The following is a 22,496-nucleotide window of genomic DNA, read 5'->3' as shown; positions in this document are numbered from 1 at the left end:
TTTAAGTCTGAGATGCCAGAGGTTCTAGGGATATTGCGCCAACATGGGGCCACGCCAGTTCTGGGTCTTTACTGGGATCAGCTCTGGGTCCCTTGCTGCTGGCTGTGCTTTTTTTGCTATTGTGACTTGACACTGTGATTAAGTAGATGTGGGACACGTGCGTTTGGTGCTGCTGATCAACGAGTTGATGCTATGCATACAGAAAGTTACCTCCACTTTACATGCGTGGGACGTTAAAATCTCCCACAATGGCAGTCACTGGGGATTTGATCGAGAAGTCAAACAAATGGACCAGCACTTGATTACACATAAACATGACATGCATTTAGTTAAATGTAAACAACCGCACATCACTCTGTATTTATTTGGACAGTGATAAAATGTGTACATTTTGCTCTCTACTGCAGCATTTTGGATTTGAGATCAACTATTTCATTTGAGGCGATTTAAGGGTATTGTCGTATCTGTTTTACCTTTGAGAAATGAAAACGCTATGTGTATCGTAATGTGAATAAGTAGTCAAAAGTTTAGTATTTGGTCCCATATTCCTAGCACGTAATGGCTACATCAAGCTTGTGGCTACAAAGTTGTTGGATGCATTTGCATTTGTGTTTTTGTTGTGTTTCGGTTGTGTTTCTTCAGCCCAAAAGGAACTGAATGGTGAATAATCTATTGTGCCATTTTGGAGTAACTTTAATTGAAAGTACGAATATAATATGTTTCTGAACACTTCAACATTATTGTGGATTTCACCATATTTACGGATAATCCTGAATGATTCCTGAATAATAATGAGTGAGAAAGTTAGAGAAACAAAGATCATACCCTTAAAACCAGCTAACCTCTCACCATTACCAATAACAGGGGAGGTTAGCATCTTTAGGGGGTATGATATTTATGCCTGTGTAACTTTGTCACTCAACATTATTCATGATTCATTCATTATTATCCATAATCATGGTAGTATCCACATTAATGTAGAAGTGTTCAGAAACATTCTATTCATATTTACAATGAAAGTGACTCCAAAATGATACAATACATGATTTACCATTAATTTCTGTTGGGCACAATGTATAATCCTAAACACAACCAAAAGAACTTCAAATGCATCTAACAAGTTTGTAGAGTCGGAGAAAATCGGAAACATTGCAAGCAAAACATCTTTGTGGCCCCCCTCTTTACAGTGGAGATAATTGTTTTACGTTTTAGAGTTAATTTTGTGCAAATCTAGACATTTTGCCATGGGGTGTAGAGCAAATGTTGCAGTTTTAAAGCAAGTTTGTTAGCAATTTTCTAACAGATTTGATACAATTCTACTCATTTTGTCATGGGGCAGAGAAAAGATTATAACATTTTCTAACAGATTTATTGCAATTCTCCTCATTTTGCCATGGGGCAGAAAGGAAAATTAGCTGGTTTTACAGCTCCTTTTCTGTAATTCTACACATTTTGCCATACGTTGGGGAGAAATGTTGGCAGTTTTTAATATGATATCTGACTGAGACTGACTAACAAAATGACTGGGGCGCCCTCAGCCGGTAGTTCAACCATGATAACAATTTTAGATTGCTGGCCGCTACACTAACTTACAATGTAAATAATGTTAGCTGACATGGGCTAATTGACTGACTATCAGTGACTGACATAAGAGAAAAACTGATGCACAACCACATTTTAAAATTGCACCTGGTGTATTCTGCTATTCTACCTAGCAACAATAAGAAAGGCCGCTCGTTGCCCATCCCCGATGTAGTCATTGCATGCTAGGAATATGTGACAAAATACTAAACTTTTGACTGCCTTAATACTTAAGACACCTTCAAATGGGGGAGATACAGTGCTTTAATTTCTAAACGGTAAAAGAGATACGTATGGAAATACCCTAAAATAAAAGGTGACATTCTGTCCTGGTACCTAATATTTAAACATTTGCTGGAGTATATGCCAAGAGCTAAATTAAAAAGTTTTAGCTTCACTGTCCAAATAATTACGTACGGGAGCGTATGTGCACCCATGCGAATGTAAACACACAAATGCACACACAGCCAAAGTGCTGATTCCACTTGTGATGCATTATACAACTCCCCCTGCTCTGACAAATCTTGTTGTGCAAGTTATCGGCGCTCTAAGCAGTGTTTGCACAACAAGGGAGCAGATTAAACCAATGATGTGGCCACATTGGAGCAGGGCTGTGGGAACCTGTGATATTACGTAAACCAAAGCCCAACAGAGATCTTCTGAGACATCTGTAAGAGGCTTTGCTCTCAACAGTAGATTCCTTCATTGGTTTTCTTTGCGTTTGTCATACGTGTGTTTGTGTTAGTTTCTCCCTTTACTTTGATCTGCTATTATTATTATCTGTGTTATTACTTTTCTGTATTTCCTCTCTCTGCATTGTTGGGAAAAACCCGTAAGTACGCATTTCACTGTTAATCTACACCGGTCGTTTACGAAGCATGTGACAAATACAATTTGATTTGGATTTGAGGTATCATTATGGTCGGATACTTAAGCAGTACCAAGAGAGCACAAAGATAGGCAGTTGTCCCACCACTCCCAACCCCCCCACAATTAAGACCCTCCTTTACCTTGCACTCTCTAGCTCCATCCCATTCCAGCCCTTAGCCCCTTCTCCTTTATATGTTCAAAGATCTAAAAGGATTGGATAGGTCAGTGGTCTGCAACGTGTGGCTCTGGATCCGCATGAGGCTCTTTACTTGCCCCTTTGTGGTTCCAATGGCAATTCTATAATGAGTATTTTTAAGTAATCAACTATACAAGTAGTTGAATTAACAAATCAAATTAGCTACACTCACACTTAAACAACTGCATGAGAAGTATTTTACAACCATTTAAATTGGCCTTCCTTTCAACACAATTTTGTTTTCTGAGACTTTTTATGCGAAATGGACTAAAATGGAACTGGGCCTCTCTCCCTCTCTTGGCATCAACTGAGCTGCAACCATCCTCCATTAGTTATAAGCCTCCAAATTGGTACCGGCCTCCTTTCCTCACTGTTTAATTGCCTAGTTTGAATCTTATTTAGGTTGAAATATGTATAGGGTCTGTTTTTTCCTATTCTGAAGCCAACTAAGTCGTCTTTTATGCCCTCTTACGCATGCTTCTCTATGGAAGCAGCTTTATGGGAGCAGCTTGCTCATTACAGCTAATGATTTTAGGGGGGGGGGGGGGTTGCATTGAAGTTTCAGTATTGGCCAGGGAAGATACATTGTAAATTGAGCCAAACACACTAATGGACACACAGCATTCCTATCCAAGTCTGGTGGATATCTGTCAGAAAGAACTCTTATCAGAAATTCCTTTGGGGAGACATTATCTACACTGAACAAAAATAACATAAAAGCAACAATTTCAAAGATTTTACACAGCACATAGTTACAGTTCATATAGGGAAATCAGTCAATTGAAAAAAATAAATTATCAAATTGTACTGATCACATACTCATGGTTAGCAGATGTTATTGCGAGTGTAGCCGAAATGCTTGTGCTTCTAGTTCCGACAGTGCAGCAATATCTTACATGTAATCTAACAATTCCACAAAACTACCTAATACACACAAATTTAAGTCAAATTAGCCCCTAATCTATGGATTTCACATGACTGGGAATACAGATATGCAACTGGTGGTTACAGATACCTGTGGGGTAGGGATGTGGATCAGAAAACCAGTCTGTATCTGGTGTGATCACCATTTGCCTCATGCAGTGCAACATCTCCTTCACATAAAGTTGATCAACCTGTGGAATGTTGTCCCACTCCTCTTCAGTGGCTGTGCGAAGTTGCTGGATATTGGCAGAAACTAGAACACACTGTCGTAAACGTCGATCCAGAGCATCACAAACTTGCTCAATGGGTGACATGTCTGGTGAGTTTACAGACATTTTCAGCATCCAGGAATTGTGTACAGATTATTGCGACACGGGGCCATGCATAATCATGCTGAAAAATTAGGTGATGGCAGCAGATGAATGGCACGACAATGGGCCTCAGGATCTCGTCACGGTATCTCTGTGCATTCAAATTGCCATCGATAAAATGCAATTTTGTTTGTTGTTTGTAGCTTATGCCTGCCCATACCATAACCCCACCACCAACATGGGGCACTCTGTTCACAAGGTTGGCATCAGCAAACCGCTCGCCAACAGGACGCCATACACACTGTCTGCTATCTGCCCGGTACAGTTGAAACCGGGATTCCTCCTTGAACAGCACACTTCTCCAGCGTGCCAGTGGTCATTGAAGGGGAGTATTTTCCCACTGAAGTCGGTTCTAATGCCGAACTGCAGTCAGGTCAAGACCCCGTTGAAGATGACGAGCACACAGATGAGCTTTCCTGAGCCGTTTTCTGAAAGTTTGTGTCTGGGTGGCTGGTCACAGACAATCTAGCAGGTGAAGAATCCGGATGTGGAGATCCTGGGCTGTCGTGGTTACACGTGGTCGGTCTGCAGTTGAGGCCGGTTGGACGTTTACCTAAGTGACTTAGAGTATGTGGACAACTACAAATACCGAGGTGTCTGGTTAGACTGTAAACTCTCCTTCCAGACTCCCATCAAACATCTCCAATCCAAAGTTAAATCTAGAATTGGCTTCCTATTACGCAGCAAAGCATCCTTCACTCATGCTGCCAAATATACCCTCGTAAAACTGACCATCCTACCGATCCTCAATTTCGGCGATGTCATTTACAAAATAGCCTCCAATACCCTACTCAATAAATTGGATGCAGTCTATCACAGCTCCATTCGTTTTGCCACCAAAGCCCCATATACTACCCACCACTGCGACCTATATACTCTCGTTGGCTGGCCCTCGCTTCATACTCATCGCCAAACCCACTGGCTCCAGGTCATCTACAAGACCCTGCTAGGTAAAGTTCCCCCTTATCTCAGCTCGCTGGTCACCATAAGCACCCACCTGTAGCACGCACTCCAGCAGGTATATCTCTCTGGTCACACCCAAAACCAATTCTTCCTTTGGCCGCCTCTCCTTCCAGTTCTCTGATGCCAATGACTGGAACGAACTACAAAAATCTCTGAAACTGGAAACACTTATCTCCCTCATTAGCTTTAAGCACCAGCTGTCAGAGCAACTCACAGATTACTGCACCTGTACATAGCCCATCTATAATTTAGTCCAAACAACTACCTCTTCCCCTACTGTATTTATTTATTTATTTAGCTCCTTTGCACCCCATTATTTCTATCTCTACTTTGAACATTCTTCCACTGCAAATCTACTATTCCAGTGTTTTACTTGCTATATTGTATTTACTTCGCCACCATGGCGTTCTTTTGCCTTTACCTCCCTTATCTCACCTCATTTGCTCACATTGTATATAGACTTATTTTCTACTGTATTATTGACTGTATGTTTGTTTTCCTCCATGTGTAACTCTGTGTTGTTGTAGGTGTCGAACTGCTTTGCTTTAACTTAGCCAGGTCGCAATAGTAAATGATAACTTGTTCTCAATTTGCCTACCTGATTAAATAAAGGTGCAATAAATAAAAATGACCTAAAATGACGTCGGAGGCAACTTATGGTAGAGAAATTAACATAAAATTTTCTGGCAACAGCTCTGGTGGACATTCCTGCAGTCAGCATGCCAATTACACGCTCCCTCAATACTTAAGACATCCGTGGCATTGTGTTGTATGACAAAAGTGCACATTTTAGTGGCCTTTTATTGTCCACAGCACAAGGTACACCTGTGTACCTATGATCATGCTGTTTAATCAGCTTCTTGATATGCCACACCTGTCAGGTGGGTGGATTATCTTTGCAAGGGAGAATTTATTTTTTATTTTTTTCACCTTTATTTAACCAGGTAGGCCAGTTGAGAACAAGTTCTAATTTACAACTGCGACCTGGCCAATATAAAGCATAGCAGTGCGACAAAAACAACAACACAACACACATAAAATAACGTACAGTCAATAACACAATAGAAAAGAAACATAGAAAAATCTATGTACAGTGTGTGCAAATGTAGAATAGTATGGAGGTCGGCAATAAATAGGCCATAGAGGCAAAATAATTCAAATTTGGCATTAATACTGGAGTGATAGATGTGCAGATGATGATGTACAAGTAGAGATACTGGGGTGCAAAAGAGCAAGAGGGTAAGTAATAATATAGGGATGAGGTAGTTGGGTGTGCTATTTACAGATTGGCTGTGTACAGGTACAGTGATCTGTTAGCTGCTCTGACAGCTGATGCTTAAAGTTAGAGAGGGAGATATAAGACTCCAGCTTCATAGATTTTTGCAATTCGTTCCAGGCATTAGCAGCAGAGAACTGGAAGGAAGTGCAGCCAAAGGAAGTGTTGGCTTTGGGGATGACCAGTGCAATATACCTGCTGGAGCGCGTGCTACTGTTGGGTGTTGCTATGCTGACCAGTGAGCTGAGATAAGGCGGGGCTTTACCTAGCAAAGACTTATAGATGACCTGGAGCCAGTGGGTTTGGTGACGGATATGTAGTGAGGGCCAGCCAACGACAGCATACAGGTCACAGTGGTGGGTAGTATACGGGGCTTTGGTGACAAAAGCGGATGGCACTGTGATAGACTACATCCAGTTTACTGAGTAGAGTGTTGGGCGCTATTTTGTAGATGACATCGCCAAAGTCAAGGATCGGTAGGATAGTCAGTTTTACGAGGGTATGTTTGGTGGCATGAGTGAAGGAGTCTTTGTTGCGAAATAGGAAGCCGATTCCAGATTTAATTTTGGATTGGAGATGCTTAATGTGAGTCTGGAAGTAGATTCTACAGTCCAACCAGACACCTAGGTATTTGTAGATGTCCACATATTCTGGGTCAGAACCGTCAAGAGTAGTGATACTAGTCCCCCCGGAGGGTGCAGGCAGCAATCGGTTGAAGAGCATACACTTAGTTTTACTAGCATTTAAAACCAGTTGGAGGCCACGGAAGGAGTGTTGTATGATGTTGAAGCTCGTTTGGAGGTTCGTTAGCACAGTGTCCAAAGAAGGGCCAAATGTATACAGAATGGTGTTGTCTGCGTAGAGGTGGATCGGAGAATCACCAGCAGCAAGAGCGGCATCATTGATAAATACAGAGAAAAGAGTCAGCCCGAGAATTGAACCCTGTGGCACCCCCATAGAGACTGCCAGAGGTCTCTGCCAAATGCTCTGCCAAATGCCAAATGCTAACTAACAGGGATGTAAACAAATTTGTGCACAACATTTGAGAGAAATATGCTTTTTATGCGTATGACGAATTGGTAAACCAGGCCCAAAGATAATTGCATAATTATCGTATTTCGTCGTCCTAACGTAGTCTACACTGCTATCTGCCCAGCAGCTAGCTAAGCAGCTAGCTAACGTCCACTGTCCACCAGCACTGTAGAAACTATTACACTCAACTGAACGACTCGATTAGCGTAGTGTCAGCTAGCTACATAGTTGTCTTCGCTGTCTTCGTATCCAAGATAATTGTGTAGTTTAGAGTGTGTAGACTTAGAGTGATTATCTTAATTTACCGAGGTTAGCTAGCCAGCTATTTGTCGTCCTTAACGTAGGAGATGCTGCTAGCTAGCTAGCCAACAGCTAGCCAACCTCTACCGAATTGAACTTCAACTACCCGGTCAACATTCCGCGTCGCTCCACAGGTAGTATCACATTTTCATTTCACTTCATTACAGTACAACGGTTTGATTTGTTTGATCGTAGCTAGCTAGCTACATAGCCGTCTTTGTATCTAAGACAATTGTGTAGTCAAGAGCGATTTTCTAGGTTAGCTAGCCAGCTATTGTCGTTCTTTTAACGTAGCTAGCCAGCTAGCCCCCGAATAGCAGCACTGTAGAAACTATTACAGTACAATGGTTTGATTTGTTTGATCGTAGCTAGCTAGCTACATAGCCGTCTTTGTATCTAAGGCAATTGTGTAGCCTAGAGCGATTTTCTAGGTTAGCTAGCCAGCTATTGTCGTTCTTTTAAGGTAACGTAACGCAATCAACACTGCTAGCTAGCCAGCTAGCCCCCGAATAGCAGCACTGTAGAAACTATTACACTCGACGGAACGACTTGATTAGTGTAGTGTCAACATCGCAGCCACTACCAGCTAGCCTACAAAGTCAACAACGCAGCCACTGCCAGCTAGCCTACTCCAGCAGTACTGTATCATTTCAATCATTTTAGTCAATAAGATTCTTGCTACGTAAGCTTAACTTTCTGAACATTCGAGACGTGTAGTCCACTTGTCATTCTAATCTCCTTTGCATTAGCGTAGCCTCTTCTGTAGCCTGTCAACTATGTGTCTATCTATCCCTGTTCTCTCCTCTCTGCACAGACCATACAAACTCTCCACACCGCGTGGCCGCGGCCACCCTAATCTGGTGGTCCCAGCGCGCACGACCCACGTGGAGTTCCAGGTCTCCGGTAGCCTCTGGAACTGCCGATCTGCGGCCAACAAGGCAGAGCTCATCTCAGCCTATGCCTCCCTCCAGTCCCTCGACTTCTTGGCACTGACGGAAACATGGATCACCACAGATAACACTGCTACTCCTACTGCTCTCTCTTCGTCCGCCTACGTGTTCTCGCACACCCCGAGAGCTTCTGGTCAGCGGGGTGGTGGCACCGGGATCCTCATCTCTCCCAAGTGGTCATTCTCTCTCTCCCCTTACCCATCTGTCTATCGCCTCCTTTGAATTCCATGCTGTCACAGTTACCAGCCCTTTCAAGCTTAACATCCTTATCATTTATCGCCCTCCAGGTTCCCTCGGAGAGTTCATCAATGAGCTTGATGCCTTGATAAGCTCCTTTCCTGAGGACGGCTCACCTCTCACAGTCCTGGGCGACTTTAACCTCCCCACGTCTACCTTTGACTCATTCCTCTCTGCCTCCTTCTTTCCACTCCTCTCCTCTTTTGACCTCACCCTCTCACCTTCCCCCTACTCACAAGGCAGGCAATACGCTCGACCTCATCTTTACTAGATGCTGTTCTTCCACTAACCTCATTGCAACTCCCCTCCAAGTCTCCGACCACTACCTTGTATCCTTTTCCCTCTCGCTCTCATCCAACACTTCCCACACTGCCCCTACTCGGATGGTATCGCGCCGTCCCAACCTTCGCTCTCTCTCCCCCGCTACTCTCTCCTCTTCCATCCTATCATCTCTTCCCTCTGCTCATACCTTCTCCAACCTATCTCCTGATTCTGCCTCCTCAACCCTCCTCTCTTCCCTTTCTGCATCCTTTGACTCTCTATGTCCCCTATCCTCCAGGCCGGCTCGGTCCTCCCCTCCTGCTCCGTGGCTCGACGACTCATTGCGAGCTCACAGAACAGAGCTCCGGGCAGCCGAGCGGAAATGGAGGAAAACTCGCCTCCCTGCGGACCTGGCATCCTTTCACTCCCTCCTCTCTACATTTTCCTCCTCTGTCTCTGCTGCTAAAGCCACTTTCTACCACTCTAAATTCCAAGCATCTGCCTCTAACCCTAGGAAGCTCTTTGCCACCTTCTCCTCCCTCCTGAATCCTCCCCCCCCCTCCCTCTCTGCAGATGACTTCGTCAACCATTTTGAAAAGAAGGTCGACGACATCCGATCCTCGTTTGCTAAGTCAAACGACACCGCTGGTTCTGCTCACACTGCCCTACCCTGTGCTCTGACCTCTTTCTCCCCTCTCTCTCCAGATGAAATCTCGCTTCTTGTGACGGCCGGGCGCCCAACAACCTGCCCGCTTGACCCTATCCCCTCCTCTCTTCTCCAGACCATTTCCGGAGACCTTCTCCCTTACCTCACCTCGCTCATCAACTCATCCCTGACCGCTGGCTACGTCCCTTCCATCTTCAAGAGAGTGAGAGTTGCACCCCTTCTGAAAAAACCTACACTCGATCCCTCCGATGTCAACACCTACAGACCAGTATCCCTTCTTTCTTTTCTCTCCAAAACTCTTGAACGTGCCGTCCTTGGCCAGCTCTCCCGCTATCTCTCTCAGAATGACCTTCTTGATCCAAATCAGTCAGGTTTCAAGACTAGTCATTCAACTGAGACTGCTCTTCTCTGTATCACGGAGGCGCTCCGCACTGCTAAAGCTAACTCTCTCTCCTCTGCTCTCATCCTTCTAGACCTATCGGCTGCCTTCGATACTGTGAACCATCAGATCCTCCTCTCCACCCTCTCCGAGTTGGGCATCTCCGGTGCGGCCCACGCTTGGATTGCGTCCTACCTGACAGGTCGCTCCTACCATGTGGCGTGGCGAGAATCTGTCTCCTCGCCACGCGCTCTCACCACTGGTGTCCCCCAGGGCTCTGTTCTAGGCCCTCTCCTATTCTCGCTATACACCAAGTCACTTGGCTCTGTCATAACCTCACATGGTCTCTCCTATCATTGCTATGCAGACGACACACAATTAATCTTCTCCTTTCCCCTTCTGATGACCAGGTGGCGAATCGCATCTCTGCATGTCTGGCAGACATATCAGTGTGGATGACGGATCACCACCTCAAGCTGAACCTCGGCAAGACGGAGCTGCTCTTCCTCCCGGGGAAGGACTGCCCGTTCCATGATCTCGCCATCACGGTTGACAACTCCATTGTGTCCTCCTCCCAGAGCGCTAAGAACCTTGGCGTGATCCTGGACAACACCCTGTCGTTCTCAACCAACATCATGGCGGTGGCCCGTTCCTGTAGGTTCATGCTCTACAACATCCGCAGAGTACGACCCTGCCTCACACAGGAAGCGGCGCAGGTCCTAATCCAGGCACTTGTCATCTCCCGTCTGGATTACTGCAACTCGCTGTTGGCTGGGCTCCCTGCCTGTGCCATTAAACCCCTACAACTCATCCAGAACGCCGCAGCCCGTCTGGTGTTCAACCTTCCCAAGTTCTCTCACGTCACCCCGCTCCTCCGCTCTCTCCACTGGCTTCCAGTTGAAGCTCGCATCCGCTACAAGACCATGGTGCTTGCCTACGGAGCTGTGAGGGGAACGGCACCGCAGTACCTCCAGGCTCTGATCAGGCCCTACACCCAAACAAGGGCACTGCGTTCATCCACCTCTGGCCTGCTCGCCTCCCTACCACTGAGGAAGTACAGTTCCCGCTCAGCCCAGTCAAAACTGTTCGCTGCTCTGGCCCCCAATGGTGGAACAAACTCCCTCACGACGCCAGGACAGCGGAGTCAATCACCACCTTCCGGAGACACCTGAAACCCCACCTCTTCAAGGAATACCTAGGATAGGATAAGTAATCCTTCTCACCCCCCCTTAATGATTTAGATGCACTATTGTAAAGTGGCTGTTCCACTGGATGTCAGAAGGTGAATTCACCAATTTGTAAGTCGCTCTGGATAAGAGCGTCTGCTAAATGACTTAAATGTGTTAAATGTTAATGCCTATTCTTCCCCTCTCAAAAAAAAGCAAACGTTGAAGAGGACAAATTCTTCTTAAACTTGGTAGTTACAGTGCATTCAGAAAAAAATCATGCCCTTTGACTTATTCCACATTTTGTTGTGTTATAGCCTGAATTCAACATGTATTAAATATAGTTTTTTCTCACCCATCTACACACAATACCCCATAATGACAAAGTGAAAACATGTTTTTAGAAATGTAGCAAATGTATTGAAAATTAAATAAGAAACGATAGGGTATTGTGTGTAGATGGTGAGAAAAAAATATTTATAAAATTGTTGACTTCAGGCTGTAACGCAACAAAATGTGGAATGAGTCAAGGGGTATGAATACCTTCTGAAGGGGATGTAGAACCATGCCAAAATGGAGTCTGAGCTCTAGAAGTTTAGGTAGTCATGAGCAGCTTTCGGTCTTAGTTGGAACTACATATACCACACATGGAATTGAATTGAATACATTTTTTTAATCCTATTTTTAATCATGAGATTGATCTACTAATTAACTGTCTTTCCAGGGTTTGGTGAGCACTCTTTCCATGAATACAGGTTACCATGGTTTATCTGCATAAATGACTCCATATCCCCAGTCCTGTCACTTTTAAAACAAGCTGTTAAACAAAAAAGCGTAATGGATTTTCAGTCCGATATACAGTAGTGTGCCTGTGCTTATGGTACCTTATATAGACAGGTGTGTTTCTTTCTAAATCATGCCCAAACAATTGTATTGGCCACAGGTGGACTCCAATCAAGTTGTTGTGACATCACAAGGATGCACCTGAGCACAGTTTGGAGTGTCACCCAGCGTCATAACACATTATGACATGGTCATAACCATGTCATAAAATGTCATAACAGCTGACATAACGTGTCATAACCTGTTATAATAATAGCCATAACACTGTCATAACATATATTTAGACCTGTTGTGACAATTGCATTATTTTATGACTATGATGTCGATGACAGCCTATGCAAACTATTGCCTGCTAAACTTTTGTTTCTTTCATTCATTTCATGTGTTTCATTTGATTACAGTACACCCATGTTGTAATTATAACTGAACAAGACATGTATTCTTTGCATTAAAAGATTGTGAAAAATGTCTTCAGGGATCACACCTTTGATCACACATGGGTTATAAATGATGGAAATGGGATTTTCAGTCAATTTTGATGGATAGTGCAAGTGTATTGCCTAATGTCAAAGCAGTGTAATGTACTACAATGTACAGAACTGTAGCATATTCCATTCAAAGGGCCATTTTGAAAAATGTATCTTGCTTTTTTTTACTATTGGATGAACTGGTTGTTAAAACAACTCAATTGAGAAGATATCATTATGTAGTGATTTTGTGATTAAATCAATGTTCTCATGATATTTCACAGTAAATGTATTTTTTGGATCAATGATTGTGTGGTGACATATGACTCCAAAATGAATGTACAACAAAAGATTTTGAATATAAGACTGGCTGCGTTACTTGTGTTACTATATAGTTTGGAGTTTTGTACTGAGTTTTGAAAATTCACCACATACTTGTGAAAGTAGCACCAAAGCCAGGGGGGCTTGTGGCATACCACATTGAGCTCTTCATTGGGTAGGCCAAGCCATTCTGTAACCCTCTATCGGATGTCACACTGGGTGACTCAGAGCTTTTCTCTCAGGATTTTAGTAATCCTGACAGTCCCCTGCAACAACGAGAGGTATTTTCTCAATTAAAAGAATGCCAAGCGAAACGTCTCTGTGTTACCAACCCACTTGGCATGTGTTACTAAGATAGTGGCTGCCATGGTCAGCTCAAAAGACGGCTATAATCGAATTAGCTTAATTACTTCATTACAAATGATGTGCCATACCAGTCGTATATGGTTGCCTTCAAGAACATTGTGCTAAACAGAGCGTTGGAAGTTATGCGCAGTGCGCTGCATTTAAAAAAAAACGTGTTTTCAATAGTTATGTGGTTTGAATAAGATAGTAGCCTATCTGTACAAAATCGAGTCGCATTTGTCGTACCGTGAAAACGTGTATCATAAAATGACACTGAAAATTGTGTTTTTCATCCAAACTAGGCGGAATTGATAAGATAAATATTCTTAATTAACCTACTCCCTAACTGATCTTATTAAGCACTTTTAAATATATAGCACATGCCTTAATGCAGGGGAAAGTGGGGTAAATTTAGCCTTTTTTTAACATTCAGCATAACTCTGTCAAGGGAACATGGGATGTTTCTTAAAATGCCAACTACTGTGCTGCGAACTACGCAAAGTATGAGTCCAAATCAAATTATGCGAAACGGAGCACGGAGGGCACTTCTCGAATGTTACTCCGTTTGCCTGTTAAACTATCTGGTTAGCTACATTATTACGCTTTACGTATAGCTAGCTGAAGGTTGTGAAGTAAAACGGTTGTTTTGTGTATATCTTGATTCATCTTTTTCCATTGTTGTCCTGGCTGGAAGACGGTTCAGGGAATGGGTAAATCCATAGTAAGTCAATAGGGCTATCACAAATAATTGGTACTATAGCTACCAGCGAAAAATGTACATCTACCTTGCATAACATTAGTTTAAGGTCATTTTGCCTGTTTTACTAGCTGGCTGGCTAGATAATTATGTTAGATTATTACAATTCACATATCTAGCTGATAATTATGAAGTAAAAAGTTTTCTTTGTGCATATCTTGTTTTGTCTATTGTTGCCATTGTCCTGACTGGGAGAAAGTTCAGTGGAAGCGTGAGGTAATGCAGTACGTGGAATCCGAGTGCTTCTCAAATGTTTTGCTTTATACATTCTCCACACTCTCGTCCTCACAAGAACGTACTCAAGAGAACGTGGTCGGAGAATGCACTCGGAGCATGAACGTGTGGAGCATGGCAGTATGCGCATCGAGAAACACCCATGGTGTTATTTCGAACAAAGATATCAACATATATTTCAGGATGTTGAGGCCCTGTAAATAATCATGTCAACCTTACGGGTTTGAAAACATAGTTTGTCGAAACGTTGGTGATTTACCCAATAAATTACTAGGAGTTTATATGTAGTGTGTGACTCTCTTTATTTTTTATTTTGATAGCTTATATCTTTATTTCCAAAACACATTTCAACACAATCACAATCGCTTTATTGTTTTTCAATCATTTTAAGCATATTTTAACACAGGCTTAACATCTAACAAACAATTTGTACTTTTTTAAACACTTAACATTTGCCAGGCCCTGTTCTTACCTCATATCCCAGCGATAATGCCTGGCATCATTCCTGGGAAAGGCTTAACATCTAACAAACAAGTTGTACTTTTTTAAACACTTTTAACATTTGCCAGGTCCAGTTCTTACCTTGCATCATTCCTTTGAAGAAAACACTTACATTTGTTCAACTTGCCATTGTCTTAATTTACCCCATGTCCATTGGCTCAATTTACTCCAAGGCAAACATGTTTACTATACTAGCCCACACAGCTACATGGCTGCACTTTCATGCTAGGTTTAGGACCTTATATTGAATTTTATAGAGACCCCAACTGATGCACAGAACCATCTTTAAATTATCTACTTTGGTTTAGATGCAAGCATCATGAAACCTCTAACACAATAAATTAATTGGATATTGTGATAATCCGTTTTTTGGACCTAATTTGTTTACCACTTTTTCCATGTAGTTTCTTCCTTCACATACTCCATGAAATGATAACCTATTCATAAATATTTGGTCAAATGATACATTTTGTGTATGGTTTCAAAGGTGGTTCAATTTACCCCTATGGCTCAATTTACCCAACTCTCCCATATGTATTATCTCGTCCCCAGCCTGTTCTCTTGAGTATAGGCTGGGGTTAATTGATGTATGGCTCGTTTCAAATGCGCAGTTTGCGCAGATCAGTTGTGGTGGGAGGGAGTTTCCAATTCTTGTAAAAAAAGAAGAAAACTATTAAGTAATCGGATTAAAGGGATTCTGGTTCAAATAGGAGGCCTGGACAGCAGTCATGCATTCCGTCGCAAGTGAACAGCGATATCGGATCTCCTTTGCCCATTTCACCAGGAAGTAAGGAAACTAGAAACACAGCCAATATGCCAGTTGATCTGAATGGGTATTGGAAAATGATCTCAAATGACAACTTCGAGGAGTACTTAAAGGTCCTCGGTGAGTTGTTACAGCATTTTTGGGGGATGATTCGTTTAAGGGGGACTCCAAACTTCAGTCAAATGGATGATGCGCAAGGATATTGCTGCTCCATACGTCGAGTTCCGTTGCATCAGGACCACTGCGCCCTGCGGTCAATATTGAGCTCTAGGCATTAATATACCTAGCTAACGTTATGGAATTTAGTATAGTTCAAAAGTGTGTTTATTTGAGCACGGGTGTAGATACTGACATATTGCTTGTGAAACGGCTAGCTTAGTTAGCGGTGGTTCGCGCTAAATAGCGTTTCAATCGGTGACGTCACTTGTTCCGAGACCTTGAAGTAGTAGTTCCCCTTTCTCTGCAAGAGCCGCGGCTTTTGTGATGGGTAACGATGCTTCGTGGGTGACTGTTGTTGATGTGTGCAGAGGGACCCTGGTTCGCGCCCGGGTATGGGCGAGGGGACGGTTTAAAATTATACTGTTACATTGATGCTGTTGACCCGGAGCCTTCCTGCTCCTCAGTGTTAATCTCTCTCTATCTCTCGCTCTCTCTACTCTCTCTCTTCCCTTTTTTGGGGACCCATCACACAGATGTAAATGTTGCCATTAGGAAAATTGCCACCTTGTTGAAGCCTGACAAAGACATCAATCACGATGGTGACCACGTAGTCATCAAGACCCTCAGTACCTTTAAGAACTACAACATGGATTTCCATGTTGGCAAGGAGTTTGAAGAGGACCTGTCAGGGGTGGATGACAGAAAATGCATGGTGAGTTGACAAAACATTTCCATCACACATTCAGTTGTTGTTTTTTAAAAGGCTATCAAAACGTATTTCTGGAGACTAGAGATACGGACAAGGATTCATTTTGATGTTTCAGTAGTGGTTTGTCATATTCCCTCTAGTGTGAGATCCCAAATGGCAGTCCTTATGTGTGCTCATCAATATTTGATTGAGGTACCACTGCGAACACAAAAGGAGCCTTGAGTTGAGGCTAAGGGGGAAGCAGTAGATTGCTGCATTAGAGAAGACACCGGTGTCCTTGAAAACATATAAGGGCTTTTCACACTACTGAGCCAAACAGAGCAGAGCCAAACCTAGCTTCACTGAGCTGGCCTAGTTGGGCATCCACCGTAGTTGCTGGAACTGCTGAAAAGGACAATGTGAAAACTAATAGATGTTTAGTCAGGAGATCTGAGAAAAACTTGTATGATACAATTTTTCTTCTGATAAGATTTTTTTTCCTGGGACCTGATTAGGATCTGCATATTTTTCTCCCCCCAAAAAAGAACAGCCCTTGTAAGCCTGTAGGCTGATTTCTTTCCAAGCCCATAAACCATTACCTTGTGAGCGGCTGCAAATACCATGAAGGAATGGAAGTCCGTTATTGGCCACTGGGCCAACTATATTCTGTATTGTTGTAACTTACCATGTGTGAGACTTTGCTATACCTATAACTTTACGACACCTTTATGACTATTTATACAGTTGAATCCTAACTTGTTTATGTAATGAAAGAGCTGGTGTGTATAATATATGGGAATTATTGAATATATACTGTATAGTCATTATTACTTAAAGGAAAACTGGACCCAAAAACTATATTTTGGTATTTGTTTCATTAGTCCATTGTTGACATAGTCCCAAAAAGTTTTCAAGATATGTAACTTTCAAAATACAGCGGGTGAATTCAAGTCAAACCACCCAGCCTCCATCTCCCATCGAATCGTGGTATCTAAAGGGTTTCATTCCTATGCTGTGAGCTCTGAGCTACAGAGCTGTCTGTCCTCAGAAGACCCCTTCCAGAGCAAAGGGTGAGGGAACAGACTCCTAAGCCAAAAAGGACACTGAAATCGGGAGGACGCTCAGAGAGGTGCGCCGGAGTAGTACGTTATCGAACAGCTGAAGGCCTAGTTTTCCCATGGTGCCCCAGGTTAATGAGTTAATAATAGCTTGATTCAGTTAATCACGCAATTAGAAACTTTAATCATTCGATGAACAACAGTCGTCACATTAACTAATGCAACGTCACGACACGTGTCTGTTTGTAAGTCTGTAAGTTGTTATATATTCCTGCACACTACTGTGTGTGTGTGTGTGTGTGTGTGTGTGTGTGTGTGTGTGTGTGTGTGTGTGTGTGTGTGTGTGTGTGTGTGTGTGTGTGTGTGTGTGTGTGTGTGTGTGTGTGTGTGTGTAGGTCATGCTCCTAATTGCTAATTGACAGTAGAATGCATAATGTTGTCTGTCCTCTCTCTCTGTAGACCATTATCTCATGGGAGGGGGACAATCTGGTGTGTGTGTGTGTGTGTGTGTGTGTGTGTGTGTGTGTGTGTGTGTGTGTGTGTGTGTGTGTGTGTGTGTGTGTGTGTGTGTGTGTGTGTGTGTGTGTGTGTGTGTGTAGACCACTATCTCATGGGAGGGAGACAATCTGGTGTGTGTGCAGAAGGGAGAGAAAGAAGGAAGAGGCTGGACCCATTGGGTGGAGGGGGATGAGCTTCATCTGGTAAGAGAACACATTCATTCATGGCATTTGAATGCAAGTCTTCTTCCTCAGTTCCTGATTTCACTTTTTGTCACAACAGATCTCAGATCAGATGAACATGTAAGACAATAAATAGCACAGATGAAAAACATTTATTCAACATTTATTTGTGAAAATACAGCTGGTTTCTGGCTTTGGTAACCTCACAAACAAGATTTTAACTAAGTGTGGACCACCAGGGCAAATACTCCATGACAAAATTCCTACACTTTGTGGATAGAATTGGAGTTTAGGGACCCTCAATAAAATAGAATCTTTGTAGTGCACCTCTAGTGTACCCATACATAAACATTAGTAAATCTACTGACCTCGACAATGACCACCGTATGACCACTTTCATTACCTTGTCATTACGGATTTTCATTGCTATGATTATTGTCATCATAGCTGAGTAAAAGGCATCTGACTGCCAAATTATTTAGTCAAAGTGATTCTAACAGATGTTCGCAATTAGTAGCCATGAAATTATTCATTAGCAGAGTGGCTCCCTGGAGTCACTCAGCCCAGGAACACTGAACAGCAGCTGCCTCTGCTGGTTAAAAATATAACTGCAAGTACGTACATGTGCTTTGCCTTTGGTTTTCTCCGTGGAGGAGATTGATTACTGTGAACATTTTTGACATCTTCACAGCTGTTTACCTCAATTAATGATGATAGGGTGGTATACAAAAACAAATAAATAATGGGATTTATTAAAAATCCTGTTTAATCTCTCGATGGAACATAATTTTACCTTCTGTTCACTCTGCAGGAGCTGAGAGCTTGTGGAGCTGTGTGCAAGCAGGTCTTCAAGAAAACCTAAACCAGCACTGGATTTACAGAATGGCGCCCCCTACCTGAGCGCTCAAGAGAGACACAGACACAAAGAACCCTCTAATACCCTCTAACCCTCTGTGACAAAGAACCCTCTAATACACTCATCCATCCATCCACCCACCCATCCAACCATCCATCCTTCCATCCTTCATTCCATCAATCCTTTCACATTTCTTTCCATCATTCAAACTATCCATGACAAGGGTGATGTATCTGTCGATCACTTGTACCGTAACTCTGTCTCAGGGTGGGAGCTCCTTTGATTGACATGTTATAGGTGTGTGGATACATTAACACTGAAGTACGTGTAGTAGGCTTTGTGATTAGTGCCTCAATCTCTAATGGTGTCCTGAGTTTACAACTGGGGGTGAACTTGACCAGTAGGAAGGAGGGTTTTAGTAGAGTGAACAAGAAAATGAGGGTGAGAGAGGTAAAGAATGAAAATGAAATGGAGAGGCAGCAGAAGATGTGACAGATAGCTACTGGGCCTGTGCAGCTGAGTCATCATCGCCATCTTAGTAGAAAACTTTACTACAAGTACTCAGTGTTCACAGTGTTGCACACAGTGTTCAGGAAATAACAGCAGACTTTGTCTGTGTTTTTCCTCAATTCCCTTGTCCCCTTGATAGGAAAAAATCACTCAATAAATGAATCTCAACAATGTGGTCTGTCTGTGAGAGTTTTTGTCTTTAAAAGTGAGAAGAGAAAGCAAACAGAAACACTTGTCTCGCATGTGTTTCTTTCACCAATGTAAAGTCAACTAATATTTGGGCCATGAGAGAAGCAGCAAAATTCATTCAAACACAATATTTTTTTAAATATAAAAACATCTGTAAGTAAAGAATACAAATAAATACAAAAAGATGTTGTGATCATGTAACCAGAAAAACAATAAAATGCAATAAATAATTGATTTGCAATATGTAAATCGTTGCTCTTGTTTTCCTTAATAGGATGTTGGTGTACGGAGCCGGGAGGGTCATCATTGAAATGGGACACACCTGGGCTCGGGTGTCCCGGGATAAATGCACCACTTCCCCATTCATTGAGGAGACTCTCTCCATGCAGAGACTGATAGATTTTTTTTGTGTGGCTGTTTTGTTTGTTTACTTTGGCACCTTTCAGCACCCCTCATTATCACATTTATGCATGAGAACACCCGCTTACATTACTGCCTACACACACACACCATTGTTAATTGTATTTAGTTTACTTCAGTTAATAAATATATATTGCCAAGTTTTCTCACTTTTTGTTATGAACTTCGAGCCGGGTTTGTGACAAGTGGGGGCTCGTCTGTGATCATGAGGTTGGTTCCTAGACATTTTAGCGCATGGCACTTTGTTGCATTATGGAGGACTAATACTAGTGTCGTTGGGATTACTAGTATGTGTTGTGTTTGGGGGGGGGGGGAGTTAATGTTTGAGAACTCTGTAGGTGCTTCATAACTTTTGTTGCAGCTTTTGAGTTGTATTGTTTGGTAGGCCCAGTGTTTGTTGCCTTTGTTTGGTATACTTGCCACTGTGGTGGATAGTTTGTGTGCTGTGTTGGAGAGAGTACATTGGTTAGTTTCCAGGCCCCAGCCCAGGCTGGAAACTCTTGCTCTACTCACTTTTGGGACATTGGTCTGAGATGAGTACAATTGGATGTGTACCTCAGTGCGCCATTTGGATAGGGTAGTGACACTTGCTACCTGGAGCTAATAGCCTTTCTTTTTTCCCTATTAGGCTTAGTGACGTGTTTCACTTTGGAATATGTTGGGCATGGTTATTTCTGTGGCATCTATGGACTGCACAGTTGTCTTGGGGGCACATCTGTGGCTTGGGTGAATCTGCCAGCATATTTTTTTCTCCCCCTTGCCAGCTGGGAACAGTGTAATTACCCACTGCAAATCCGCACGATGACTGGGGTTGAGTTATTGTAGATTTTGGGGAAGCTCCATATGTCATTTCTCTTCTGTGGTGCCTAGTGTGCTTTGTCATTTCTCTGGTCTGGTGTGCTCAGCAGAGATGAAGAGCAAGAATTTTTGTATTTACCTGTGACTATGGTGTCTTGAGTCAAAGTTCATTTGATTTTCATCAGAGGAACTGTTAGAATTATGTACTAAACAGCTGTTGAAGATCGCTGAACACTACAAGGTTGAAATTAGTGATAAACGTCAAATTCTGTTAGGTTGATATTGAAAGCCAATCTGATGGAGTGGTGTTCTTGAAATTAGCAGTGGGGCAGCCTCTGCCGAGGACTCGCGGTCTCCCTGTCTCGTTACAATGGCTGCTCCATGTTAGCCTTAGTCTTTTTGAACAGCAGAAATGACTGTCTGTTACAGATAGAGCATGATCGTGTAAAGTATGACAAAGAACTGGCCTTTAAACAGGACTTGGAGCGTGCTAAAATCAAGAGCAGCTAGAGTTGGTTAGGGAAGGAAAGCTCTCAGGGGAGAGTTTGCTCTGGGAAGGTGACCCAGATTTACCTAGGGGTCGCTCTTTCGGTCATGCCCCGGACACATTTGTTATTGTTGGGAACTTACGGTTGTTGCCAAAATTTAATGAGGACCCTGAGACAATATTTTCCTTGGTGCTGGTTGCTGACACGCTCTCTCGCGCACCCTGTTCCTAAATGTCCACGTGACTAACCTGTCTTGTTTGGTATTGTCCTGTTCTATCGCTCCTGTTTGTTCCCTTCTGGTCTTGTTTTTGTCTTTTCAATTAAAGTTTGCTTCCTGTGTGCAAAGGTTGCTAAGGTCTGGGGAGAACAAAGTTGGCTGGGGCAAGTGAAAGTGTGAACACATACCCCCAGTATCAATTTGGGATGCTGGGTCAAATTTGAATGACTGGTATGGTGTTTCTTGTTAAGCCCTAGTTTTATGGAGGGGGGCCCTCCCACTCTGCTGATTCTTTGCTCTTGTTTTCCTTATTAGGATGTCGGTTGGCGGTGCCAGGAAGGTCGTCATTGAAATGGGACACACCTGGACTCGGGTGTGTGCCAGGATAAATACCCCTTCCCCATTCATTGAGGAGACTCTCTCCATGCAGACACTGGCAGATTTTGGTTGTGGCATTATTGTGGCTGTTTAAATTTTTGGCACCTTTAAACACCTTACCACATCTATGCACATAACCACTCACTTATGCTACTGACTACACGCACACCATTGTTAATTGTGTTTAGTTTACATGAGTTAAGAAATATATTCTGTTATTCCGTATCTCCACCAAGTTTGGGACAGCCACAAGATTGATGTATTCGTTGCTACTAGTGTAAAGAACGTCACGCTCAGTGACGTCAACTTAGCTATTATGTTGCTAGATTTAACAATTTTTCAGACTACCCTGCACCTTTTTTTTCAAACAGCACCTACCAACAAATGTAGCTACTTTTAAAATGTATTTGGAACTTTTAGCAACTTTTGAAGTGACTCAAACGCTAAAATGCACGCATTGTCCCTCTAAATGAGACAAACAATTTTATTTTTGTCAGTCACAACACACGTGCCTGGCTGCAAAAGTGCATTGAGTGACGTCAGCAGCAGAGTGCACAGGCAGCAATTTCAGTAAATTGCACATTGTTGGCTGCAGCAGTAGTACGGGTTCGACGAGCCAACCCCAATGAATACAGTTGGTTACGAATG

The 22,496-nt window shown here is 42.9% G+C and overlaps 1 protein-coding gene across 1 annotated transcript; it reads left to right on the top strand.

Annotated features, from left to right (window-relative positions):
* The first annotated feature begins 15,324 nt into the window (after positions 1 to 15,324).
* LOC135515914 (retinol-binding protein 1-like) lies at positions 15,325 to 19,529 on the top strand. Its single transcript, XM_064939780.1, has 4 exons — positions 15,325 to 15,527; positions 16,100 to 16,278; positions 17,912 to 18,013; positions 18,804 to 19,529. The coding sequence occupies exons 1-4, from the start codon at positions 15,455 to 15,457 to the stop codon at positions 18,852 to 18,854; spliced, it is 405 nt and encodes a 134-aa protein (XP_064795852.1). The 5' UTR covers positions 15,325 to 15,454; the 3' UTR covers positions 18,855 to 19,529.
* Positions 19,530 to 22,496: the final 2,967 nt, after the last annotated feature.

The sequence above is a fragment of the Oncorhynchus masou genome, chromosome 3 (genome assembly GCF_036934945.1).
Source record: "Oncorhynchus masou masou isolate Uvic2021 chromosome 3, UVic_Omas_1.1, whole genome shotgun sequence".
Lineage (NCBI taxonomy): Eukaryota > Metazoa > Chordata > Actinopteri > Salmoniformes > Salmonidae > Oncorhynchus > Oncorhynchus masou.
This window is presented reverse-complemented; position numbering and strand designations above follow the sequence as displayed.

What these genes read in the sequence shown, in the direction of transcription:
- LOC135515914 (XM_064939780.1), top strand. Translation starts at nt 15,455, where the DNA reads ATGCCAGTTGATCTGAATGGGTATTGGAAAATGATCTCAAATGACAAC. An exon ending in TGGATGACAGAAAATGCATG is followed by an intron (nt 16,279 to 17,911) that starts GTGAGTTGACAA and finishes GTGTGTGTGTAG; the next exon opens with ACCACTATCTCATGGGAGGG. An exon ending in AGGGGGATGAGCTTCATCTG is followed by an intron (nt 18,014 to 18,803) that starts GTAAGAGAACAC and finishes TTCACTCTGCAG; the next exon opens with GAGCTGAGAGCTTGTGGAGC.